Raw genomic sequence first — 27,676 nt, forward strand, 5'->3', positions numbered from 1 at the left:
TGCAACATATGCTAGCAAGGGCAGCACCAAGTGCACACATATCAGGATGCACTGCGACACAAGGAACCGTGCCATTGTCAGACGCAAAAGAAAAAGCAACGTATTTTCTTTAAAAAAATCATAATGCAACAACAACAATGGAGTTGAACAGTTAAAAAAATAATTTTCAAAAAACAATGGAGTTGAACGGTCTCATGCCTTCTCTTGACCTATAGTAAAACTCTGATATAATTCCTCTCGGCCGATGTAAAATCACTCCGGATGTCGCTTTGCTAGTCGAACCGGCTTACCGGCCTCGGCAGAGATCATCATTTTCTCTCCTCTGCCGCCTTTTGTCATTTTGATATCAGAGTCTTCAGTTAACCCTACAGTCTCGCAAAAAGAAAAGAAAGAAAAAAAAACACTGTTTCATTACCCATCCCAGTAGTTTAAAAGAATGATGCATCGGGCACTAAGAAAGGCCTTGCAAATGTTTTACTGCAAGAGAGGAACTCACAAGATTATTAATTTTGAACTACATATCTGGCTCTTACCAAATACTCCACTAGAAAGAAGTATGACTGGTACGATATTATACAACCGCAATTTGGTTGGCAGACGCACAGGACAAGTTGTCATGCACTTGCACCACTGCAGCTAAATAAACAGTGCAATGCTTAACCTGACAAGTGCACTGAACTCTCAAGCTTCGCAAGCATATCCTAAACTAAATGTTTTATCATAGCATAGCACATCAATCTTTTCATCAAATACAGCTTTAGGGTACAGATAGAGGTAACTGGGATAAATAATGAAGGCGATAAAGCCTAGCATCTCTCATCGCCTTCCCAGTTGTTCTTCTCCTTGGGTCCTGTAGGACCTTCCTCCTCGTACAATTCCGCCGGAAGGCTGTTGAATATTGCTTCCACTGTGTACCGGAGAAAGAACGGCAAGAAGCTAAGCGCCGTGTCTATCTCTGAACGTGAGCTGTACGTGACGGTCGGTCCCCACTCCCTCATGTATTGCAGCCAGCATGGTTCCACAACAGCATCTCGGAGATGCGCTGCTGAGATGATTTTATACTGCGTGCTCGAATCCACTGATAAATCACTTCGGGCCACATCGTTTCTAACTCCGACACCAAGCTTCTCAGACCCCATCAGGTAGCAGCCTGGGTGGGGGTAGCTTGCGTGCCCATTCCTCGACGAGTAAACAATTGCTTTATTCCCAGAGATGAACTCCAGATCACAAGCTTCAACCCATTCACCCCCACTGTGCTGCGAGAAGTAGATAGATGACAGCTCACCTGAGAAGTTACTCACCCGGAGGGTGAAATGCTCCCAGTCTCCAATATGCCTACCGACTTTCTGTAGAGCAAAACTTGCAAATCCAACCTTGATAGTGGCAGGCCCGTTGAATGGGCAAAATAGCCACATTGCAATGTCAGTGAAGGTCCCTCCATGAGCTGGCTTCACATGAGCATATAGCTCAGCACTCTTCAGATTGCCATCTTTGACAAGCTCCTTCCTGTCATCGTCAGGGAGATCAATCCAGTACTCACCATCATTTGTCCCACCAACAGGCAGGTTCAAGCCACCAGGGAGTATTGCATCTCCCATTTTTGCATCTTTCTTGTACAATGTCGCTCCATTCTCAAAGAACCAAGAAACTGATGATGGTAAGTATGTCTCTTGTGGGTGGAAGAAAACTGTTGGGCCATAGTGCTTGATCAGAGCATTGATCTGCTCCAAATTAGGCATGGCACTCAAATTTGAGTCGACATTTTTCAAGCAGGGAATGCTTGATTCATCGGTATCCGTTGAATCAGTTTCACAGGAGAATGTACCAACCGATATACCATGTCCTCTCACTCCTCGGTGGCAAGGCCTTGTCTTCCAAATCTGGCATGCATTATCCATATTTACAATTGAACGGAAATTTTCACATGTGTCTGTTAGATCATCTCGCACACATCGAACTGCTTCCAGTGAGGGCTCCTTTGGTCCTTTAGTAACCACATAGCCAAGGGCGTTATACCCATTCGGTGGACATGGCAACCAGATGCAACCACATTCGCTGTTGTCATCTTCATTTAAGTCAGCACTGGTCCAAACAAGGGAGTAATCTAATGGTTTCTCAAGGGCGGGCTTGCTATTAATAACTTGGTGGCTAGCCACTTCCCTTGCCACAAGAAGAAATCCCTGTAAGGGGCGATCATTCTGTTGGGCGTAGTGCCCAAGGCAGTGGAAACCATCAGGAATTCCTTCTGGCTCATAAAATGTAGCATCTGAGCAGGTCCATATATTCCGGAATTTGGTAATATTTACAACATCAAGCTCTCCTATGCATATTGTGCCCTTAGCAAAATCCCCTCCTGTGAAGGAGTTGCGCAAGAAAGTTAGCAAGAGATTCCAGAAAACAATTTATACGGTAAAACAATGCCAAGTGAACATTGATACATGCATCTATTATTGTTGCTCAACTACGAACAGGATTCCAGTTTCACATGCATGACAACACAAGAACTGATACTAAGTAGCCTGTACAAAATAAGTTAATTACAGATTTTGTTCCCTGCAAATAAGCAAACAGGTAGATACTAGTATTTCTTATACAGTGAATTAGTGACACTATATGATTTGAAAAATTACCCTGCCCCCTCGAGGAGAGAAACCTCTGTGCCTGGCTGCCTGCGGGCTGCTAGTGCTAGCTCTACTCCCTCAGTTCCAATAAATCCAACTTCTCTAACTTTTATCGAGTTTTTACAAAAATGCAAAGCATCTACAACACCAAACTTGATTCATTAGATACACCATGAAATATATTTATTTGAAACGGAGGGAGCACCTTGTAAAATCAGCAGGGTGGTAGTAGCCGAACTACACCTTATTCAGTAATTCGACAACCAAAGTGTAAAAAAAAACACAAAACTCGTGGATCAAAGAAGTCGATGGCCAAAGCAAGCGAAATACCACACTGAAATAGCAAAAATTCCTCTCTTTCGCCGGATTTCACCTCCTTTTCCCCATCGGTTAACAAGCCAAACCCAGCTTATTTCTAATGCAAGACGGAAGAATTTGAAACAACTATCGATTCTAGTAACGGTTACCACAGAAAGGGTTGCTGATAAGAAACGGGGGAAACGAACAAACAAAATAATCGGGTGATTATCAACAGACGGACTATAAATCTAGCAATAATAATGATACACATGTTGCCTTAAAAAGCAATAATTGATGCTCATACGGAGCAGCTACGACTCAACCGCTAACTGGTTCCACAACCAATCAGCACGAACAGCGAATCAAAGCCAGCAAAAGGAGGGGGGGGGGGGGGGGGGGGGGGGGGGGAGAGAGAGAAGAGCCCCAAACCTTGCGGCCACTCTGGCAAGGGCGCCGGCAGCTGGAAGGGCACGGGTTGCCGGAGCTCGCCGCCTCCGGCGTTGGATCGGCCGCAGCAGAGCCAGCTCCACCCGCCCATCGCCGGCTCCCTCCTTCCGCTCTCTCAGTCCACCCCGCAGCACCCCTCTTATTTTCTAACCGGAAGCTCCACCCCACCTTACGAGCTGATCACCACAGATCTGGTCAAACCGGCGGCGGCTGTCTGGCTCGTCGTCACCCCCCAACTCCGGTCCAGCGTGAGGGGCTGCTCCATTGGTTATGGTTGGGTTGGGGAGTGGGTAAGCGTTCGCCCCCCGCTTCCGCGGGGTCGATGGCGACGCCGAGGGAGTCGCTCTCGAGAGGGAGAGGGGGTCAGGCTCCGCTGTGGGGCCGGGCCTCTCCCCATGGAAAAGGTCGCCGCCGCCCGCCTCTGTTCGGTTCAGCCTTCGGCATGAGCGGGGGAATATGCTCGTGCGTGCCGTGCAAGGGACTCCGTGTGTGGCGTGGCCCAACGGAAAGGAGATTTTTCGCTATTTTTTTTTTTTTTTTTTTTTTTTTTTTTTGCGACGAGATTTTCGCTAGTCGGCATCGGCTTTTCTGATGTGACTCCGATCCGATCCGCCTTCAAAACGAGCCCGTCGTTTTCCAATGATGATGATGTTGGGCTGCAAGAAGGCTGTATTCACTTTTGGGCTGGCCTTCCAGAAACTCCAGGAGTTCGAATTGGGCGGCCAGTAGAAGGAATCGGACTCGATCGGGCCCAGCTGTAAGCTGCAGCGAACATCTCCAGCATCGGACTCGACACTACTCGAGTGCCCGTGCGAGGTGGAAAACTTGGACACCCCCCCCCCCCCCCCTCCTGCTCGCGACATATAACCGGACCAACCCCGCGACCCCATCGTAACGCAAACACAAACTGCCTTCCGCCGCCGCGAGACGCGAAGCCGAAGAAGCAAGACACGCCACACCACACTGCCACCACCCGTTCTCGAGAAAGATTGAACCGAGCACGATGTCGGACGACGGCGCAGCGGCGTGCTGTCCTCCCGCCGCCACGAAGAAGAAGGCGGCGAACAAGCTGGTGGTGGAGGAGCCGACCGACGACGACGTCTCCATCTGCAACCTCCACCCGACGACCATGGAGAAGCTGTCCATCTTCCGCGGCGACGTGGTCCTGCTCAAGGGGAAGCGGCGTCGCGACACGGTCTGCATCGCCATGGCCGACGAGGGGTGCGGGGAGCACGCGCTCGGCATCAACCGGTCCGTCCGCTCCAACCTCCGGGTGCGCCTCGGCGACGTCGTGTCCGTGCACCCGTGCCGCGACGCCGCGTTCGGGGCCAAAGTGCACGTCCTGCCCCTCGACGACACCGTGGAGGGCCTCACGGGGGACCTCTTCGAGGCGTACCTGAGGCCGCACTTCCTCAACGCCTACCGCCCCGTCCGCAAGGGCGACCTCTTCCTCGTGCGCGGCGGCATGCGCAGCGTGGAATTCAAGGTGGTGGACATCCACCCGCCCGCCGAGTACTGCATTGTCGCCGACGACACGGAGGTCTTCTGCGACGGCGAGCCAGTGAAGCGGGAAGACGAGGAGAGGCTCGATGGCGTGGGCTACGATGACGTCGGTGGCATGCGGAAGCAGCTCGCTCAGATCAGGGAGCTGGTCGAGCTGCCACTTAGGCACCCGCAGCTGTTCAAGTCGATCGGAGTGAAGCCGCCCAAGGGTATCCTATTGTACGGACCTCCAGGCTCCGGCAAAACTCTGATCGCGCGGGCGGTGGCAAACGAAACCGGCGCCTTCTTCTTCTGCATAAACGGCCCCGAGATTATGTCGAAGCTGGCCGGGGAGAGCGAGAGCAATCTGCGAAAAGCATTCCAGGAGGCGGAGAAGAACGCACCGTCCATCGTCTTCATCGACGAGATCGACTCCATTGCGCCCAAGAGGGAAAAGACGCACGGCGAGGTGGAGAGGCGCATCGTGTCCCAGCTGCTCACGCTAATGGACGGGCTGAAAACACGCTCGCACGTCATCGTCATGGGCGCCACCAACCGCCCCAACAGTATCGACCCTGCACTGCGACGGTTTGGTCGGTTCGACCGCGAGATTGATATCGGCGTGCCAGACGAGGTCGGCCGCCTCGAGGTGCTGCGCGTGCACACTAAAAATATGAAGCTCGCCGAGGACGTCGACCTGGATGCCGTGGCCAAGGATACGCACGGCTACGTCGGCGCCGACCTGGCCGCGCTCTGCACCGAGGCCGCCCTTCAATGTATCAGGGAGAAGATGGACGTTATCGACCTCGAGGACGAGACGATCGACGCGGAGATCCTCAGCTCGATGGCCATCACGAACGACCACCTCAAGACCGCCCTCGCCGGCACCAACCCGTCGGCGTTGCGCGAGACCGTGGTTGAGGTGCCCAACGTCAGCTGGGCGGACATCGGAGGCCTCGAGGGCGTCAAGCGGGAGCTGCAGGAGACCGTGCAGTACCCCGTGGAGCACCCGGACAAGTTCGAGAAGTTCGGCATGTCTCCGTCCAGGGGCGTGCTGTTCTACGGGCCGCCGGGCTGCGGCAAGACGCTGCTAACGAGTGCCAGGCCAACTTCATCAGCGTCAAGGGGCCGGAGCTGCTGACCATGTGGTTCGGCGAGAGCGAGGCCAACGTCCGAGACATATTCGACAAGGCGCGGCAGTCGGCGCCGTGCGTTCTCTTCTTCGACGAGCTGGATTCCATCGCCACGCAGAGGGGCAGCCACGTGGGCGACGCCGGCGGCGCGGTGGACAGGGTCCTCAACCAGCTGCTCACCGAGATGGACGGCATGAGCGCCAAGAAGACGGTGTTCATCATCGGCGCCACCAACCGGCCGGACATCATCGACCTGTTGCATTCTGTGGATCGACTAGGGTAGATCTAGGCCGGTTTGCTGTTGAACATGATGAACTAGAACAAGTAGAGAGTGGAAGATAGGGTAGAGGTACTGGTGTTGAACCTGAGCCTTCGGATGAAGTCGCAGTTGAGCTAGCCATCGCTGGTTCGTTGATGGATGCAGCACACGGGCAGCGACGGGTGGAGTAGAGGTTGCACGGACGTCGATGCAGTGCAAACGGGGCGTAGCAGTGACGACGGCGAGGGTCAGCGGAGCTTCCCGTCGCTGGCTGCGCGCCCTCTTAGATCGGTCTAGGGTTTGTCGGTGGGTTTGCGGCTCACGGCGAACCTCGTGCTTTGAGCCGTCGGCCCCCACCTCTTTATATAGCGCAGTGCGACGGGAGTCCACCAACCATGTAGGGTTGGACGCCCCCGATCAGGACGCGTGACCAAGGCCCAATAGGCCGTTGGGCTTATTGGTTGGGAGATCAATCTAACATTCTCCTCCTTGATCTCATTATTACTTTTATCTTTAAACTTTAAACTTCAATCCTTTTATCCTTACTCATTTCTTCACAGATGATGCATAGAGCATGTCTTATCGTCACGGTCAATTGCCGATAGATTTAACAGCTACAATGCACGTCTTTGATCTGAAATAGTTACTTTAACTTTTGGACCCTTTATAGTCCAGGAATCATAGGCTTTCCCTTAAACCCATGCTGGCTACATGTTCTCTAAACACGTTGGGTGGTAAGCCTTTTGTAAGCGGATCCGCGAGCATCTTTTCGGTACTTATATGCTCAAGACTTATCATTTGATCTCGGACTTTATCCTTCACAACATAATACTTTATGTCAATATGTTTGGCAGCACCACTTGATCTATTATTGTGAGCATACTGTACTGCTGAATTATTATCGCAGTATAACTTCAGTGGTCTATTGATGTCGTCAACCACCTTCAAACCAGGTAAGAACTTCTTTAGCCAGTTCACCTGCCCCGTTGCCTCATAACATGCTACAAATTCGGCATACATTATGGATGATATAGTGACGGTTTGCTTTGAGCTTTTCCATGAAATAGCTCTCCCTGCGAGAGTAAACACATATTTAGATGTGAATTTTTTATTATCTCCCGCATAATCAGAATCTGAATATCCCACTATATGGAGTGAATCAGATCTTCTATACGTCATCATGAGGCTTTTCGTTCCTTGCAAATAACGCAAGACTTTCTTTACCAATTTCCAGTGTTCTATTCTAGGATTGCTTTGGAATCTGCCAAGTAACCCGATAACAAATGTCAAGTTAGGGCGCGTACACACCTGAGCATATTGCAAGCTTCCGACAGCTGAAGCATATGGAACCACTTTTATTTGATCGATCTCATATTGGTTCCTAGGGCATTGAAAATCCCTATATCTGTCGCCCTTGACTATAGGAGCAGGTGAGGGACTATATTTGTGCATACTGAATTTCTTTAAGACTTTTTCTATGTATGTCTTTTGTGACAGTCCTAATACCCCTTTACTTCTATCTCGGTGAATCTCGATCTCTAGAACGAACGAAGCTTCACCGAGATCTTTCATATCAAACTTTGAGGACAAAAACTACTTTGTTTCCAGTAGTAGACTGACATCACTACTAGCAAGTAAGATATCATCCATATACAGGACAAGAAAGATAAACTTCTCATTCTTAAACTTTGTGTAGACACAATTGTCCTCAACATTATCTTTAAATCCAAAATTCTTTATTGTCTGATCAAACTTCAAGTACCACTGTCTTGAAGCTTGTTTTAATCCATAAATAGATTTCTTTAGACGGCATTCCAAACGTTCTTTTTCTTCTATGACAAAACCTTTTGGTTGTGCCATGTAAACATTTTCTTCTAAGTCTTCGTTGAGAAATGTCGTCTTTACATCCATCTAATATAATTCCAAATCGTAATGTACCACTAATGACATTATGATTCTGAAGGAATCCTTACATGAGACTGGAGAAAAGGTCTCATTGTAATCAATCCCTTCTCTTTGTGTAAAGCCTTTTGCCATAAGTCGGGCTTTATATCTCTCTATATTTTCTTGAGAGTCAAGTTTTGTTTTGTAGACCCATTTACAGCCTACTATTTTAGCTCCTTTAGGAATTATCTCTAAATCCCAAACTTTATTTGCATTCATTGATCTCATCTCATCTTCCATGGCCTCAAGCCACTTTGATGAATGATCACTTTTCATGGCTTCTTCAAATGAGGTGGGATCATCCTCCATTTGAAATTCTTCAGTGTTGTACACTTCATAATCAGCAGGAATAGCTGATTTTCTAACTCTTTGAGACCTTCTAGGGGTCTCCTCAATTGGCACATTTTCTGTTTAAGGCTGTTGTTGCTTCTCCTCATGTGTGGCAATAGGTTGCTCCCCCTCATGTGTGGCAATAGGTTCTATAGGATTCTGAGGCACAGGTTCCTTATCATCATTCATTGTTGTCACAGGCGGGATAACAACAGGTGCTGGCACTACAGTGTTTTGTACTGTTGGTGCAGCAACAGCAGGTAGTGAGAAAAATGACTCATGAATGATCGGAGTGGGTGCATACACCCGCTTCTCTTTAAGATCAATTTCTCGAGCTACCATGCTCTCCCTAATCATTTCATCCTCTAGGAAGACAGCGTGTCTCGTTTCCACAAACTTTATATGTCTGTTAGGACAATAGAAACGAAAACCTTTTAACTTTTCTGGGTAGCCAATGAAATGGCAACTCACTATTTTGGGATCTAGCTTCCCAATGTTTAGGTTAAAAACTTTAGCCTCAGCAGGGCTCCCCCACACATGCAAGTGGTTAAGTGAGGGTACTCTTCCTGTCCACAACTCATACGGTGTTTTGGGCACCGACTTACTTGGTACTCTATTTAGAATATAAATGACGGTTTTTAACGCCTCCATCCACAGACTCATCGGTAAAGTGGAGTAACTTATCATACTACGCACCATATCCATCAGGGTACGGTTACGCCTTTCAGCTACTCTATTCTGCTGAGGTTCGCCGGTGTTGAATACTAGGCGACTATACTATTCTCCTATAAGAACCTTGCAAAAGGTTTAGGAACTTGTCCATATGGGGTATGCCGACCGTAGTACTCTCCCCCATGGTCAGACCTGACTATCTTAATCTTTAAATCATGCTGATTTTCAACTTCTGCTTTAAATATTTTGAATTTATCTAACGCTTCTGTTCTTTCTTTAATTGGATAAATGTAGCCAAACCAAGAGTAATCGTCTGTGAATGTTATGAATGAATCACAACCATCCACACTTTTCATAGAAAAAGGACCACATATGTCTGTGTGAATAATCTGTAGAATTCCTACGCTTCGTTTGGCATCTTTCTTAATTTTCTTTACATACTTTCTTTTTATGTAATCTCTACATTGTTCTAAATCTAAGAGCTCTAATGGAGGAAGAATATTATTCTTAACTAGTCTTTCTATTCTCCTCCTCGAAATATGGTCTAAACAACAGTGCCATAATTTTGACAACGCATCGTAAGCTTTTTTTCGTTTTCTGTTTCCATTGTTCGATGAGAATACATTTTCATTCACATCACATACGGAATTCACATTTTCACGAAGTGATAACAAATAAAGCTCGTCTTGTCGGAAGGCAAGACCAACACATTTATTATTAAACAATATCTAACATTTGCTATTTCTAAAATGACAATCATAACCATCATGGTCCAACTTTGATACACTAATTAAGTTTCTTTGCAAAAAAGGTACATAAAGAACATCTCTAAAAAAAGTATGAAGCCATCAGCAAGCTCTAGCGGAAGATCGCCAACGGCCTCAACATCTGCTTGTACTCCATTTGCGACTTTAATGAAACTTTCGCTTCTTTGCAAAGTTCTCATCGAACGGAATCCCTGTAATGAATTAGCAACATGAATAGTTGCACCTGAATCAATCCACCAAGTAGATTTTGAAAACTTTACATACAAGGATTCATTTACAAATGTAATGATGTTCTCACCTTTATTTTTCATAATCATCTTTAAGAAATCAGGACAATTCTTTTTATAATGTCTCGTCTTCTTGCAGTGGAGACACTGGTCTTTAGCCACTGGGAATTGCTGGTTCTGAGACTGTTGCATGAGACTTTTTCTAGATGACTTGGAGGAAGAGCTGTTATTATAGTTCTTTTTCTTATCTTTTAGGTAGTTGACAGAATTACCTTGTGAAACTTTTATTCTTTTCTCCTCCTGCACACACATGGCTATGAGCTTTTCTAAATCCTATTTTTCAGGCTGTATGTTGTAATTAACAACAAAGGTGTCAAATTCTTTGGGCAAAGAAGCAAAAATCAAATGAATAAGAAACTCATCCTTGAGTGCCAAATTCATTAGTTTGAGCTTAGATGTCAGATTGCTCATTCTTAGTATGTGCTCTCTAATGCCACTGCCGCCACCAGAGTACGTTTCTGTAACCAGCTGCTTGATCAGTTGGGTTGCATATGTCTTTGAAGAGCCAGTGAACTGACTCTTTATTCTATCTAGGTACTCTGTGACCGTGTCACAATCTGGAATTGAGCCCATAATAGTAGGCTCAATCGTGTTCTTTATCACTGCCAAACACTTCTTGTTGGCAGTGACCCATTTCCTATGCTCAAAGTCATAGGACATCTTTACGGGAGCAAAATCCCGCTCTCTGTTCTGCCATGCCGCATCAGTCTCATCTGTCTCCCTCACCGGTGCCACAGGTTCTCTGGGACACGGTGTGGTGACAACCCAATCCACCTCAGCGAGGATAAAATCCAGGTCTATCTTTTTCTTCCACTCAATATAGTTATCACCTTTTAGAGTGGGGATCTCTTTTATACAACTCATCAAGTTGTATCCTTCTGAAAACACAATTCAAATAGTGTGAGAACAGAAATAACAACAATAATTGCATGCCTTAGTTTAACGTTGGTCAAAATTAAAACATACAATTATTTTATACATTAAATCTACATCACCGTTGGGCAGAAATAGAAATAATGCATAATCATTAAAATTATAATATTGCTATTAACAACGTTGGTCAGAAAATAACAATATCATAATCAACTCATATTTATCTCTTGACTCTTAAAATCAAATTCTCCTGTTGGTTCGAATTTAATTAAAAGTCCGTAATTACTTTAAATACGCAGCGGAAAATTTAACATCCAATAATCATTTTCCTATTTTCCAGAAGCAACTTTACTATTTACTGAACAAAATTATTGTTGGATAAATTTTGTACAGAAAATTATCACAAAAATTCAATTCAAATTGATCAAATTGTTTTCTGGAAAATAAGAAAAATCAAAACTGTGACTTTACTATTTATTTGGCCATTTTGGCCCGATCCAGCAATCAGTGTGCGCGGCCCAGCGAATGCGGCCCATGGCCTGTTCACGCGCGCGCGCGCCAGCGCACCCGACCCAGCTACCCGCGGCCCAGCCACGCGCGCCAGCTCTCCCGGCCCAGCTGCCCGCGGCCCAGCCGTGCGCTCCAGCGCTCCCCCACACCCAGGCCGCAACCTGGGCCTGGGCCGGGAATTCGGCCTCGCGCCCTTTCCCGCCTGGGCTGCGGCGCTGGCCCGATCATCTCCGTCCGTCCATCCAGATCGAACGGTGGAGCGCGCAGCTCGGGGCATCAAAAACCCCGGCCGACCGCGCCTCCCTCAACCCTAGCTTCATTTTCATTCGTATACTCTCTCTCTCTTCGCCTCACTGCTCCCCCCCTCTCTCCTCAGTCAAACGCCGAGCGAGCGACAATGGCGAAGCAGCGAGGTCCCGGCGCCGTCGCCGGCCCCCTCGTCAGCGTGCGCGCTCCCCAGCGGGTGAGCGCACCGCCATCGAGCGGCCTGGCCGCGACGCCCCTGTGGCCGGATCCCGGTGAGCCGTGCCCCCTTCGGTCGGCCTTTCTTTTCCCCGCGCGCCGACGTGACTACCGTGTCGCGCAGACGCCGAGGTAGGCCATCCTCTTTCCTCTTTCTTTTGATTGATTGGTTTGTTCGGATTTGACCCGATTTGACGATTAGGGTTAGGGTTTGCTTTTCTGATTTGAAATCGGTTCTTTTCCCTTCTCAGTCAGTCACCGAGCGGTCGCCGGATCCCGGCACGGTTCTTTTTGTTTCTCAGTCAGTCACCGAGCAGTCGCCGGATCCCGGCACGGTTCTTTTTGTTTCTCAGTCAGTCCCCTTCCTGGGTTAGGGTTAGGGTTTGGATGTCGAGACCATGTCTCAATCTGTTCGCACTTTTCCCGTACGCGATTGAGGATTAGGGTTCGATTTCTTTCTTTCCCCGATCCAGATCTACCGCTAGAAAAAAAGGCTCTGGTACCATTGTTGCATTATATGGATCGACTAGGGTAGATCTAGGCCGGTTTGCTGTTGAACATGATGAACTAGAACAAGCAGAGAGTGAGAGATAGGGTAGAGGTGCTGGTGTTGAACCTGAGCCTTCGGATGAAGTCGCAGTTGAGCTGGCCATCGCTGGTTCGTTGATGAAGACAGCACACGGGCAGCGACGGGTGGAGTAGAGGTTGCACGGACGTCGATGCAGTGCAGACGGGGCGTAGCAGTGACGACGGTGAGGGTCAGCGGAGCTTCCCGTCGCTGGCTGCGCGCCCTCTTAGATCGGTCTAGGGTTTGTCGGTGGGTTTTGCGGCTCACGGCGAACCTCGTGCTTTGAGCCGTCGGCCCCCACCTCTTTATATAGCGCAGTGCGACGGGGGGCCACCAACCATGTAGGGTTGGGCGCCCCCGATCAGGGCCCGTGACCAAGGCCCAATAGGCCGTTGGGCTTATTGGTTGGGAGATCAATCTAACACGACCCGGCGCTGCTCCGGCCCGGCCGCCTCGACCAGCTCATCTACATTCCCCTGCCAGACGAGGCCTCGCGGCACCAGATCTTAAAGGCCTGCCTCAGGAAGTCCCCCGTGGCCAAGAACGTCGACCTCGGCGCAGTGGCCAGGTTCACGGCGGGGTTCAGAGGCGCGGACATCACGAAGATCTGCCAGAGGGCGTGCAAGTACGCCATCCGGGAGAACATTGAGAAGGACATCGAGCGAGAGAGGAAGGCCAAGGAAAAGCCAGGGAATATGGAGGTGGACTGCGCCGACGAGCCTGCGCAGATCGGGGCCGCGCACTTCGAGGAGTCCATGAGGCATGCGCGGAGGCGCATCAGCGACGCTGACATCCGAAAGTACTAGGCGTTCGCGCAGACGCTGCAGCAGTCGAGGGGATTCGGCAGCGAGTTCCGCTTCCCCAAGCGGACCCAGCAGGCGGCAGAAGCAGAGGCGGCAGCCAATGCCGACGCCGAGGAGGATGATCTTTACAGCTGATCCTTGTATAGTGGAGGTCCAGCTTAGTATTTTCGTTTTTCTGATCTGACGCTGAAGCTTCAAGGACCCATTTCCGTTGAGTTAATTAACAATATTATAAAATGTAAAACTGCCATGCAGATGCAGGCGAGTTATCAGGATCCCTCGTTATTTTTGAAACGCACAGAGGTTTCTGTGCAGGCGACGTTTTCTCATTGTAGTAAAAAGAAAGAAAACCACGCGGCAATTAAGGAAGTCATGATTGCAATTAGGCGACGTTTTCTTTTTTTGAGCACTATGTACCGTCTGTATATAAACTCACCCAATACAAGCCGGCCATCACTTAGTTGCACGAATGACAGGTGTGGGGGTTCGGGGTGCATGATGATCATCTTGTTCCTCGCTGCATGGGCGACGGTAGTGTGTATGTTACATCCGACCATCTCTTATGTTTATCTTTATATAATTGTCTGTGTGTGTATAATACACACTACGTGCTGATGAACAAATCTTCCCGATGCAGCCGGTCGTCCTCACCTACTCGAGGTCAGAACTGCAACAACAGATGAGAGCAAGGTCACGCTGGTATTTTGTGAAAAGAGGTACTGTTATACGGAGCCACATGACTGTTTGCTGATAAGCCATGACTGAAAGTACTGTTGGTTGATTTATTGTGAGAGAAAAACATTGTTCGTTGGCTGAAAAAAAAACGGCTTATAAGACAAACGAACAGGACGGCTACTGTTACCTGCCGAAACGGTTGTGCTACAACACGTGGAGTGAGTGCAGGGTAGCGTGCCCACGTTGCAATCCCAAGTGCCCGGCACAGTCTCCCTCTCCCCTCGAATCAACCATTGCATATGCATCGGTATTGTGATCAAAATGTGAATGATTACAGTAGAATAATAAGCAAGCAAGCTCTGTAATATATGTGCCGCTCGTTCTCCCATCCTTATTTGATTTGTGTTACTTTTGGATTCTCAAGTGTCATGGACTTGTTTAGTTTATATTTCGCAAAGTCTAATAAGCGAGCATGCGACCCATCTTCATCGCGCTCGTCTCCTCACCGCGCGCTTCTTCTTCTTCCTCTGCCACTCCCTCCCCCACCCTCCACCATCGCCCTGCGCGCCCGTGCCCTCTCTCCCTCTCTTATTCCCCAACTCTGGCGGGCTTAGAAGAGATGGGGCTCGGGGGAGACAGACCGTCCAGGCAGTGGGGGCGGCGAGAGGGCTGCGTTAGGGTTCTTGCGGCGGCGGAAGCAGTTGGGCCAGGCCGGGGAGGGCGCGACGATGGCCATGGTGGGGGCCGCCGGCGGGAGGGGAGAGGGGAAGAAAGAGGCCGCCGCGAGCGTGGTAGGGTCTTGTCGAAGCTCCGCGGCCGCGGACATCCGCAAGTACCAGGCGTTCGCGCAGATGCTGCAGCAATCGAGGGGATTCGGCGGTGAGTTCCAATTCCCCAAGTGGCCCTAGCAGGCGGTAGAAGCAGATGCGGCGCCCAATGCCAACGATGAGGATGATGATCTTTACAGCCCATTTTCTTCTGCTCTTTGTAGTATTATTTTATGCTTATTTTTGTTTTTTTCTGTAACACATTGATGTTAGCGGTGTCGTTTTTCATTACAATGTGGAGCATTTATTTCATGTAATTAAATAATTTCCATTACGTAAAATTCAGAGTTCGCACGTGTGTTTCTGTTTCTGATCTGACGTTGAAGCTTCTAGGACCCATTTCTGTCCAGTTAGAGTGTGTTTGGAGGACAAGGATGGATGGCATCCATGGATTTCTAGATATGGTTATCCATGCTCGCTGTTTGGTTGAATAGAAGGGACACGCCATTTTTTGTTTGATTGGATAGATATTTGTCGGATGGGACGAGACGGACGCGCCATCTTTCTGATTGGTTGGATAGATGAGGATTGATAAGTTGATGATGTCATGCAGGACCCACTTTTCATTTATTTAATTTATCCAAAATATAATCGTGTGAGATCTTGTTTTGTAGATTTAATCGTAACAAATACAACTATGTAATCATATCATAAATCAGATAAACATTTTAGTAAATAAAATTGTTTGAAGGTTGTTTGCATTCGTTAATTACTGTTGCCATGTCAGCAACAACCACGCGATCCAAGTTGGATGAGCAAATCCGGTTTTGGTGTCCGTTTGCTCCAACGTCTTATGAGAATGTTCTCTCTTTTTTATATCCCTATCCAACTCGGTCCGTGCGATCAAACACTGCATATACATTATTCATTACAATGTAGAGCATTTATTTCATTGTAAATAAATAATTTCCGTTACATAAAATTCAGAGCATTTATTTCATTGTAAATAAATCATTTCCGTTACATAAAATTCAGAGCATTTATTTCATTGTAAATAAATTATTTCCGTTACGTAAAATTCAGAGCATTTATTTCATTTTAAATAAACAATTTCCGTTTCGTAAAATTCAGAGCTCGAAACGGCAACCCACGTGTACGTGTATAAGCCCACCCAGCGGGCGACGTTTTCATTTGTAAATAAATAATGATTTCCTTGTGTGCGGCCATCTCCTCCCCTTGCAGCCTGACTACGTACGATTCACAATCCAATATGAACGACAGATGTGGAGGTTTGGGGTGCACGATGATCATCTTGTTCCTCGCTGCATCGTCGACGACGGTACTGTGTAAGTAACATCTAACCATCTCTTATTTTTTATATATTTCATTGTCCGTGCGTGTATAATAATATGAACAAATCTTGCTGGTGCAGCTGGTCGTCTTCACCTGCTCGAGGTCAAAACTGCAGGGACAAGGAGTGACGCTACAACACTAGATGAGAGCAAGGTGACGCTGGTATTTTGCGAAAAGAGGTACGGCTGTGATTCGGAGGTCCCTAAATGCTACTGTTGCCTAACGACAAACAAGTGCTACTTGGAGCAGAGTAAGTGCAGGGCGGCGTGCCTTAGATGCAATCCCAAGTGCCCGGCATAGTCTCCCTCTCCCCTCGAATCGACATGCATTATTGCCGCGTGCAGTTGGTATTGTGATTAACGTGAATGATTACAGTAATAAGCAAGCTCTGTAGTACGTGCCGCCTGTTCTTCCATCTTTATTTACTACGAACATGTCAGTGCGTTGCAACCGAAAAAAAATATTTGGAATTTGAATATGTTGTGTACGACCACCAAAAGATAGTTGAAATTTAAGTGTGTTGAGTACAACTACCAAAAATGATATTGAGTGACAATGCTCAACATGTTAAATGGGAATGGGGAAACAGGTCATCGACCCTGTGATAGGCGTCTTTCAAAAAAAAGTGGCGCATCCCACGCCGTCGTCGGCCCGTTCGGCTCGCTGAAACTTGGTTGAAAATAGTTGAAAATGGCTGAAAAAACACTATCCTAGCTGAAATGTTGATAGAGAAAAACACTGTTCCGACTAAAAAAAAGAAGCCAAACAAATCGAATATAAGATAAGCCGAACGGAGCCATCCTATCAAATCATACTCCTATCAAATCATACAAATCTTCAGTTTTTGACACCGCTTCTCACTGTTCTATTGTTTCCAACTGTTCAACGCCTCATCACAGCCTTCCGTCCCTTTACTTCGAGCACATCAGCCGTGCACACGTCTTCCTTCCTCCAGAAACCTCTCCTTCACTTTCCCTGCCTCGCATGGCTTGGCCAGCGCCGTCGAATTGATAGCGTCCCTGGTCCTGTCCCCCGGCGGTGGTCCGCTCTGTGACCGGCTCGGGTGGCAGCCGCCGGAGACGCACGCGCACACACTGGACAGTACTGGCGGCGGCGCGGCTCCCTGGTTGTGGCCACCGGCCACCTCGCGCATGGACAGTACGGCCAAGGTCGAGTTCGTCGTCGTCTTAATAAGGTAAGTAAATGGCGCCTTTGGTTTCTACAAGTCAGGTGACTTATTAAGTCAGGTGACTGAAAACCAGTGATTTATAAGTTATATATATTTGGTTGTAGATAATTTATAAGCTGTGGGCCTCACGCAGAAAAGGATGGCTTATAAATTTTAAGCAGAGATAAACTAACTTAAAACTTATAAACAGGAGTAACTTATAAGTTAATGGTGTTTGACAAAATAAGTCACTTATTTCACTTTCTAAGTAGGGAGGTAGATGCTCTTCGTTCACCGCACGACCTTTCCATCAACGGTTCCGATCGGTTACTGTTTTACTGTTCCAGCGCCCCTGCCTTATATCCTTCCGCCGGCCGCAGCCTCCTTCCTCGGCTCCCTCTTCCGGGTGCCGCAGCCTCAGCTGCTCCGCGAGCGCTTCATCGGCCTCATCTCCCTCTCCTCCCTCCGCCCTGGCGAGTGGCGACGTCAGCCTCCGCACCCCCGTCCGATGGAAAAGGCACGCCTGGCGTCGGCGGCCGGACGCGGAGACCCCAGCCGCGCTGATCGCTCGAGGTCCGGCGCGGCCGCGTGGACCAGGTGCTCCAGTTGCTTCCCTCTGGTTCTTCCTCTTCTCCCGTCCTCGATTTGCTTTCCACCGATTCTCAATCATCCCCCGCACCTCGCCCCCTCCGCTCCCGGCCGCCGCCCAGCCGTCATCTTCGTCGACGAGCCCGTTCGCTCCTCCCCTTCACAGATACTGCACAGCACCGTCATCACTGGATCTGCCTAAGGCGACGAGGAGTGGGGCAGCGGTGGAGGAGCAACGGCCGCTGTTGGCCTGCGCACGGGGATGGCGTGCGTACTCACCCCACTCGACTGGCGACGTGGTGAGTCCTCCGTCGACAGGTTGGATCCAGAGGCCCTCTCTCTGACCCCTTTTCTTTCACCACGCCGTCACCCTGCAATTTCTCCTATGGCTGTGTTTCCTTTTCAGGCACGCACGTGTGTCTCCTTGGTCGGTACACAGCAGATGATGCCAAGGCAGACTGAGGCAGGTATGCATCCGATTTCCAGTCTGTTTGTTCACAGTTGCCTGTATGAAATTGTACTACATGTCTTATTAATATCAAGCTTTTGGTTTATATATAGAGAGACGCAGCAAAGAACTACGACATTGAACATTTTATGGACATGGCCAGCAAAGGACCAACGATGTTCCTTTTTTTGGTTGACTGTTGTATGTTTCAAGGTAAACAATAAGGGCCAGTCCCTATCCAAATGTGTAAATTTAGTTTTCTGCTCAACCCTGTGGGTAATTCCATGCCTTACTTACCAATATATTTTATATACAGGAATGTCGATGCTAGAGTGATCACCGTTATGTACATGGTTCTCATATTTTTGAAATCATCGCTTTGCAGAATAGTCAGATGATGGTAAAATTGTTTCGCTATTGCAGGTTTAGTGCTGCATAGCCTTTTCCCATTCTTCTTATCTTTTTTACGCCCAATTCATACATAATACTGGTTAGTAATAACAGGTATGAAGTCGAAGAAAGTATGTAAAAGATAAATTTTCTTGAGTATGTATACACTTACTGTTTTGTGAACTGTTGTTGTTCTGAACACTATTCATTTATTTACATCAATAGGGAAAACTGGTACAGCTACATATACATTCATTACAAAAAAAATAAGAAAACCATATTTTAGATTAAACCACACTCTTTACTGTTTCTCGCCAAAAAAATATATTGGTCAGTGACACCATTAGTCATACAACCTGCAGTGCTGGGATTCTTTCTGATTACCTCAACACAATCTGCAGGTATGTTCTTGCCATTGATTGAGTGCTGGCACTGGCAGTAAAGCCTCAGGTTGTAAAACTAGCTCTCTTTGCTCCAACAAGAAAAGAAATAGTAGGTGCCCCTGTCAACACTATCATCTATGTCGAGGATGGCACCTGGATGAACTGAAAGCATTGACATTACATATCAGCTTGAACATATTGTATATGTTCCTTACCACCTCTGCCAGTTCATTGCCATAGATTTGCTAACCAAAATTAATCATCTTTTCCCACTATTCTTGTGCCGGCAATTACGTATGTAATTTTATTGGTACCTGCCCAACCCCACAGATATTATAGATGTAATTTTATGCCTACCATCCCAACCCCAAAATAATAATTATGCTCTATCCCACTTCTAAATCTCTTTCACTGCCCCAAAAAAAGATGTACACCACTAGGTGTACCCATCCCAGTAGCCATCAAGGCACTGTGTCATTTTTTCATAGTCTATAGCAGAAAGATACTAAACAAACCTAAGCTATTACCAGTTGCATACACCGCACAGTAGTTTAAACAAAAAAACTTATTACGAGACCGGCAATGCCATTCGAAGTCTAATTTTGTTTCTAGACAGTAGTAGTTATTCCACTCATTTAGTCAGATGTTGGATTGCATCAAAAAGTGCATGCCGACATTGATTGAAGAGTCTCTTCATTAAATTATTTGTGCTTTTAACATATTATATTCTCTTTCCAAGTTATATTCTATGCTAATGCACTAATCACTAAGACTCTTACTATGCACCTTAAATTAAATAGACGAACTGTCCTTTTCTGACATTCTTCTTCCTATATGTTTGTAGATACCAGACCATGATTTTGTTATTCATGCTCATTCACGACAGTCTTGCGCCTTTTACATCTAAAGCTTTGCTTCCTACAACAAAATGTGGTGCCCAGAATAGGCCCAGTATATCTATGCAGTATCCCAATTGTTGTGGTATGCATTCTCTATTTAGTTTCCTACATCTGCAGTTACTATCAGCCTGTTCTAGCTTCCACAAAGTACCATGCTCCTGTGCAGTTTACTTCTCATTCCATATGGTCAGCTCTGGTTCTGGGTGTATAATTTTATTCTTAGATTTTTGTTTTACGTTCTCTTCTCAGTTTATTTTAGTTCAGGTAATTGTACTATCATAATATGTTATCTTCATAAGCCTGTCGATGCTTTGATAGTTCCAATAGGGGAAAAATACAGTGCAATAGTCTCTGCATCGAAAAATAGGCCCTGTTTCTCTCAATTTTCTTTGAACTTCTGATATCTTTATCTCTTGAATAAGTCCAGCTAAATATTAGTTACTCTATAATTTCCATCTTCCTACAGAGTGGCTGTACTGCTTAGCTTCTGAATGCATTTACCATGCAATAGTCTCCGAATCGAAAAGTAGGTCCTATTTTCTGTCAATTTCCTTTGAATTTTTTACATCTTTATCTCTTAAATAAGTCCAGCTAAATGTTAGTTACTAAAAAGGGCATACCCAGTGCAGAGAGCTCCCGCTCTGTGCGGGGTCTGGGGAAGGGTGTCAGTGGCAAGCCTTACCCTCGCCTGTGCAATGCAAGGAGACCGCGACTCGAACCCGGGACCTTCCGGTCACAGGCGGTAAGACTCTACCGCTTGCACCTGGCCCGCCCTTCTAAATGTTAGTTACTACATAATACAAAATTGCTGTATTGCTTAACTTCTGAATACATTTTTCATTGCCTCCATACCCATGGATGGTCCTCAAACATTTCATGATTTCAATCATGTATGCCGTGTGTTTTACTATTGCCAAACCAAGTACCAACTTTTACATGGTGGTCTTTTTTGTAAAGGTGTTGCACAGCTAATTAATTTGGAAAAAAAGTAGATCCATATGTTGAAGTGCATGAAGAGAAAGAAGACTGCACTATATGGTGTTCAAGAACAACTCAAATGTCAGCTACGCGATTCAGCTTTCCTGGATTACAAGAATAAAGATGCCTGGACCATGGGTGCCTACCAAATGTGAAGTGTAACATTCATTTCGTTTATATATAGTTGTGTCTAATTACAGGCAGATTTGCTAATTCTGTAAAGAACAGATGAACAATCTACCCTCATTTTCTTATGATCTTTGTACTTATGTTTAAATCTATCACTTATGGTGCCATTACACAATCATTCTCTTAGGAAGGATCTATGTAATATAAGCGTGTGTAGCAGGCAGATACAAACCATCCCGCAGCGAAGCGCGGGGTACCGACTAGTATAGAAAATTGCTGTTGAAAAAAAAATCAAACACAAAGGCTTTCTTTGCTTACATAGTTACGTCATATGCCAGTATAGTTCTGTACAATCATACAAACGCAAACCCAATTAGGCACTCACTCGGTTAGGAGAGAAATGACCACCAGTCAGAAGAAAAACCAAAACCGTATATGCAAAGTTTACAGATCAGTTCAATGTCATAGTTGGGAGCCGTTGCTCTCTCGATTCAGCACTGGCAGGTCAATGTCCACTACTTCGACGTGCACTATCAGCTTCGCGAAGTCATCGACGGAGAACAGTATGCTGCGATCAGATATGTAATCCCTGATGAGGAATGAGGATAGAAGAGCACAAGAGGGCAACACACGAGGAAAACTACTGAAGATAGGTAACCAGTGGCGGATGCACGATGCGGGATAAGGGGGGCTAAAACAATGGAGATGTTGATTTGCATGAAGATTTAATGGTGAAATCAAGCTTTTACTACAGTGATTAGGCTTGAAATCAAAAAATTAGGGGGGTCTGGAGCCCCCCCAGCCCCCCCCCCTGTGGATCCGCCGCTGGTATCAACCTATGGAAAAACAATTTATACTTTTAGTTAAGAATATACAACCTCATACTACTTTCTCTAACAAACAATAATGACTGAAATTTACTTTTGCACAATTCACTGCTACAACTGGCAGATCAGTAATCAATTATTTTTAGTCACCAAGGATAGATATAGTTGATCGGGCAAGAATGTCCTTACTATCAAACAAAATCCTACTATTTTTAGTCTCCTACCTTTACGACTTATCTTTACAACCTCTCCTAAAGATCATATAAATTAAAAATAATATACAGCAAAGGATTTGGCATCGATTAAGCTATTGGATGATAGTATCATAGTATAAAGCACATATACCTGGGACCGGGATATGGAGGCGTCGCACCGCGTTAGCTGAGACGGTGTGTGATCCTTGGCTGATGAAGAACCAACCTGCAATTGGTGATGGCCAAGGCAGGCAGGAGGCTGTGTTCAGCGTTAGCTGAGACCCAACTATGATCCTTGGCTGATGAAGAACCAGCCGACGAGGCAGGCTGGGCAACCATGTTCGCTGCGGCAGCCATGTCCCTTGGGCTTTCTATGCAGAACTGAAATTTCTATGTATTGAATGGTACATCTATAAGCTTCATAGAGATACTTACACTTACATCATGAAGAATAGCAATCTTTAAGACTCTGTTTAGTTCCATTTGCCATGGCAAAAGTTTAGGCCCTAAACTTTTGAACTTAAACACCCCCCCCCCCCCCCCCCTTTTGCTCCACCTGTTTAGATCCATTTGCCCAAAACATGGGTTAAAAGTGCTGGGCAAAAGTTTTGCCAAAGGAAATAAACAAGGCCTAAGTGGTAGTTGTTGACAAGTTATTCCACAAGTATGTACTGAGAGGACTTCAGAGTTCTTCTAAGAATAGATTCAAATGTAATTGTCTTTTGCAGGTTAGTATCTATCATCCAATCCTGCCATTAGCAAGTAATTACATAGATATATTATACAATGTCTTTTTTAAATATGCCTTACTTCCCAAACAAAACCGTAGGTTGAATTAAACTTCATACCACTATGTCGTATGTGCATACACAGGACATTTAGGACCCGTTTGGCATGGCTCCAACTCTGGATGGAGCTGCTCCACTCTAGAACTTTAGGTGGAGCCAGCTCTGGGTGGAGTTGGAACTGTTTGATAGAGGTGTTTGGCTGGGAGGGTGTCCCCAGCTCCAAAAAAGAGGAGTTCGAGGGTAGATTGCCATTCTTGCCCTGTTTATGTGGGTCCCACTGTCAGTGACTAATCTATTTTCTTTTTCCCCCCTCTTTTCCTCTCCGTTTCTTCTCTGTCAGCGGCGACCACGGGCACGCCGCGCTCGTCTATCCCCTTCGCCTCCTTCTCCTGCTCCGACAAGCTGGACCGCATCGCTGACTGGACCAGCAACCCGCCGGGCCCCGCGGCGTTTGCCGCCGCTCGGGACGCCGTCTTCGACTTCGCGGGGCTCGATGACTCCATCGGGCTCGCGTCCGCGGACGACTCGTCCTTCCGCCTCGTCGACGGCAAGCCGCCGCCGCGGCACCCGCGGTTCGGCCCCCGCTGGCGCTTCCAGCAACGGCCCCAGCTCCCGCAGCGCCGCGACGAGGAGGTTGAGGCTCGGCGTCGCGAGGCCGAGAAGGAGCGCGCTCGCCGCGACCGCCACTGGCAGTAGAACCGCCACACGAACCACCAGTTCAACCGCGGCGGGCCCTCCTCCTCGTCCGCCAAGCCGTCCGTTGACATCCAGCCCGAGTGGTCGGTGAAGGAGCAGATCCCTTTCTCCTCCTTCTCCAAGCTCTCATGACCGAGCCCGAGGATCTCCTCGTCTGTGGCGCAGTCGAGTTCTACGACCGGACCTATGACCGCGTCACTCCCAGGTCGGAGCGTCGCCTCGAGCGCTGGAGAGAGGTAGAGGGCTCGGGGAGGGCAGAGGCGGCGGCGACGTGCTACTGCGGAGCTCAGGCGTGTTTTTGTAAGGCGAGGCGAGGGGGAGGGCTCGGTCGCAGAGGAGCTCGGCGGCCACCCATGGCGGCGGGGGAGGAAGACGACGGCGCGGGAGGGAGGGAGTCACTGCGCGGGGGTCTCGGAGAAATAGAATCGAATCGTTTTTCTGTGTAATCAGTGACAGTGGTGGGTAATTTCCCACCAACTCCACAAGAAGGTTCATATTGAGTGGTTTTGGAGCTGCAAAAGAGGTGCTCCAAAACTCCACCTCCATTTGTACTACAGCTCCGTAGAGTTTCGGAGTTGGGGTGTTTGGCTGAATTTTTTTATAGAGTTGTTGGAGTTTAGGAGTGAAGCCATGCCAAACAGGCCCTTAATAGGTAAAATAATTAGAGCATGAATTCGAGTTTTGGATACTTACTTGACAATATCTCTTCTGGCTTTCCAAAAGGAAAAAGTCTACTTATCCTCCCACCTTTCATACTTGGTCTACTTCACCCCCAACTATGAAACCGTCTGTTTTACCCCCTGAACTTTCTAAAACCGTCTATTTTACCTCCTGGGCGGTTTTTTGACAGCGGTTTTGCTACAGTAACAGCGTGTCTGCTATAGTAACGGTGAGTTTGCGACAGTTTCGGTGGTTTTGAATTTTTTTTTTATTTATTTTCGGTGAATTTTTGAAAAATCGTAGTAAATCATATAAAAATCATAAAAGGGAAAATCTAATTTTATTGGACTCCACATGAGTAGATCTACATAATGAATATATAATACGGTATGCTTTAGTATAATTTTTTTTGTAGCTTTAGATTAATTGGAAAATCTAATTTTGTCTGTAATTATTTTTTTTTAGCTTTAGACAAAATTAGATTTTCCAATTAGACTCGCTGTTACTGTAGCAAAACCGCTGTCAAAAAACCGCACAGGGAGTAAAATAGACGGTTTTAGAAAGTTCAGGGGGTAAAACAGACGGTTTCATAGTTGAGGGGTGAAGTAGACTAAGTATAAAAGGTGGGGGGTTAAGTAGATTTTTTCCCTTTCCAAAAATGCTTGGGACCAATAGCACTGACAACATCATCTGAAGAAATCTCAAGTTCAGGTAGAGATTCCACCAAGGAATCAGACAAATCATCGTTTTGCTCCAGACCATGATGTGGCATGTTTCTCTCTCACCTGTCTCTCTTAAGCCATGTTCCAACAGATCAGAATCACCAGTTACCTCCGTCTGGAAAGGAGCACGCGCAGAGATGGAGTATGAGAGAGGGAAGTCTACCCCGGGCACGACAGGGGGGGGGGGGGGGGGGCGGGGGGGCGTAGATCAGGAGGGGAGGCGATGCAGATCGGGATCGGGAAAGGAAGCACCGATCGGCACTGGGGCGCACAAGTGAATCTCGGGAGCAGAGAACTGCTGCAGTTTGCAGAGGCGACGGCCCAGATGTGGGGATTCGAAAGAGCCAGCGTTGGTGCCCGGCGCGGCCGGAGGGAGCTATGCTGGGCGGCGCGGCATGGCGTGATGGCTGCGAGCGAGACAAGGTTTGCGGCGATTGGCGAAGCCCACCCCATGTGCGCTGTGCGCATCATGAAAGCAATCAGCTGCCATGCAGCATCGATCAAATGACTCGCTAATAATGCTCGTCCTTTAAGCCTGACGAGACAGCTGAGTGATCGTGATCGTGATCGCCAGGTAACACAACGTCTATAACTAACAGCAAGACTAATAATACTGTCGGTACCGGGCTGCAAAGATCTCTACAGCCTTATCTCATCTATCTATATACCTGTTCGCTTTGCTTATAAGCTATACTTTTTCAGTCAACGAATAATATTTTTCTCTCACAACAAATTAGCCAAGCAAATAGAGCAATAGTAGTCAACTCTTCACTATTAATACATGGTCTACTTGTCTTTCTTACAAACTTTATTGATTCTTACGTCTAAGCCAACTGTAAGCTTACAATTTGCTTCTTTTATCTCTTCTCTTCTCCACCTCAGTATCCAACCGATTTACAGCATGATATCATACTTCTCTAAGCTGGATGATGCCTGGATGCATGCAGCTCCGGACCCCCAACAAGCTGGCCCGTGTGCTGTTTTAAATTTCTAATTCGTTTGAGATCCTCTGTAGAGCCTATCCACCGTCTCTTTCAGCATCAACTTGTTCGGCTCGACTTGTTTCGGCTTGTTTCAGCTTATTCTCTCTCACAAAATACTATTGAATTAGCTGAAACCAGCCAGAACAAGCCAGTACACAGTAGTTTTGTGTACCAGCCGAATAGACTCACATACTAAAGTTGTAGCTGTCATTGTAGTTAAGTTTTTTTTATCTAAAATCGTATAGATGCCTAAATATTCGTTTGAAGTTATCAAATTTTGAAATTCAAAGTTTCAATTCTTTTCAAGTGACCTCAAACGTTGATATTATCTATACGAAAGTTGTAAATCTCGACACAATCTAATAGCTTTGTAGTTTATTTAACATTGTTTAAAGCTTGAAAGATTGATTTTAAGTTGTCATATTATGAATTAAATTTTTTAAAAATTTTCAAACGGCCTCGGATGAAGATACATTCTATACAAAATATGTGAAGCTCGGCGGGATCTAAAACATATTAGTTGGATTTTTTTCCCCAGATCGCTAAGGAGTCCAAATATCTTCATAATATATGATATGGCAAAAATCAACGGGAGTAGTATAGTTTTATAATTTTTATTTAGACAAATATTTTTGCAAAAAATGAATTTAAAAAATGTAAAAAGTCACCGAGATGGACGGCATGAGCGCCAAGAAGACGACCGTTCGGACATCATCGACCCGGCGCTGCTCCAGCCCGGCAGCCTCGACCAGCTTATCTATATTCCCCTGCCAGACGAGGCCTCGCGGCACCGGATCTTCAAGGCCTGCCTGAGGAAGTGCCCCGTGGCCAAGAACGTCAACCTCGGCGCGCTGGCCAGGTTCACAGCGGGCTTCAGCGGCGCGGACATCACGGAGATCTGCCAGAGGGCGTGCAAGTACTCCGAGAAGGACCTCGACGAGTAGCCGGGCAATATGGAGGTGGACTGCGCCGACGAGCTGGCGCAGATCGGGGAGGAAGGCTAAGGAGAAGCGTGCGGTTCCAGCGGGAGAGGAAGGCTAAGGTGCTGATTAGTTCCCAGATTTTTGCAAAAAAATTCAAGATTTTCCGTCACATTGAATCTTTGACGCATGCATGAAGCATTAAATATAAATAAAAAATAAAACTAATTACACAGTTTAGGCGAAATTCACGAGACAAATCTTTTAAGTCTAATTAGACTATGATTAGATACTAATTGCCAAATAACAACGAAAATGCTACCGTACCATTTCGCCAAAAATTTCGCCAACTAAATGAGTAATAAGGAGAAACCGGGCAATATGGAGGTGGACTGCGCCGACGAGCTGGCGCAGATCGGGGCCAAACACTTTGAGGAGGAGCGTCAGCGCCGCGGACATCCGAAAAGTAGCATGCGTTCGCACAGACGCTGCAGCAGTCGAGGGGATTCGGCTGCGAGTTCCGGTTCCCCGAGCGGCCGCAGCAGGTGGCAGAAGCAGATGCGACGGCCAATGTCGACTCTGAGGACGATGATCTTTACAGCTGATCCTTGTGTATTAGTATTAGTATTATTATTGGAGGTTCTGCTTAT

The 27,676-nt window shown here is 47.0% G+C and overlaps 1 protein-coding gene, 1 long non-coding RNA gene and 2 pseudogenes across 13 annotated transcripts; 3 read left to right on the top strand and 1 right to left on the bottom strand.

Annotated features, from left to right (window-relative positions):
• Positions 1-427: 427 nt before the first annotated feature.
• On the bottom strand, positions 428-3,845 carry LOC136553271 (hypothetical protein At1g04090-like). Its single transcript, XM_066544662.1, has 2 exons — positions 3,351-3,845; positions 428-2,353 (listed from the first exon to the last, which is right to left on the bottom strand). Exons 1-2 carry the CDS (start codon positions 3,457-3,459, stop codon positions 807-809), a joined length of 1,656 nt encoding a protein of 551 aa, XP_066400759.1. The 5' UTR covers positions 3,460-3,845; the 3' UTR covers positions 428-806.
• Positions 3,846-4,497: 652 nt separating this feature from the next.
• LOC136553266 (cell division cycle protein 48 homolog) lies at positions 4,498-13,593 on the top strand (annotated as a pseudogene).
• Positions 13,594-17,761: 4,168 nt separating this feature from the next.
• On the top strand, positions 17,762-21,361 carry LOC136553278 (uncharacterized). 12 transcript variants are annotated; one of them, XR_010758017.1, is made up of 10 exons: positions 17,763-18,018; positions 18,132-18,327; positions 18,416-18,476; positions 18,571-18,670; positions 18,774-18,880; positions 19,249-19,339; positions 20,075-20,211; positions 20,596-20,655; positions 20,759-20,871; positions 21,087-21,361. It is a non-coding gene; the product is annotated as an uncharacterized lncRNA (long non-coding RNA). The 12 variants fall into 12 exon arrangements; XR_010783128.1 differs by having other exon boundaries at positions 17,762-18,018; positions 18,774-19,339; XR_010758016.1 differs by having other exon boundaries at positions 17,762-18,018; positions 19,249-20,211.
• A 3,985-nt stretch (positions 21,362-25,346) lies between these two features.
• LOC136469527 (cell division cycle protein 48 homolog pseudogene) lies at positions 25,347-27,638 on the top strand (annotated as a pseudogene).
• Positions 27,639-27,676: the final 38 nt, after the last annotated feature.

Source organism: Miscanthus floridulus, chromosome 1, assembly GCF_019320115.1.
Source record: "Miscanthus floridulus cultivar M001 chromosome 1, ASM1932011v1, whole genome shotgun sequence".
NCBI classification, from domain to species: Eukaryota; Viridiplantae; Streptophyta; class Magnoliopsida; order Poales; family Poaceae; genus Miscanthus; species Miscanthus floridulus.

What these genes read in the sequence shown, in the direction of transcription:
- LOC136553271 (XM_066544662.1), bottom strand. Translation starts at nt 3,459, where the DNA reads ATGGGCGGGTGGAGCTGGCTCTGCTGCGGCCGATCCAACGCCGGAGGC. An exon ending in CTTGCCAGAGTGGCCGCAAG is followed by an intron (nt 2,354 to 3,350) that starts GTTTGGGGCTCT and finishes ACTCCTTCACAG; the next exon opens with GAGGGGATTTTGCTAAGGGC.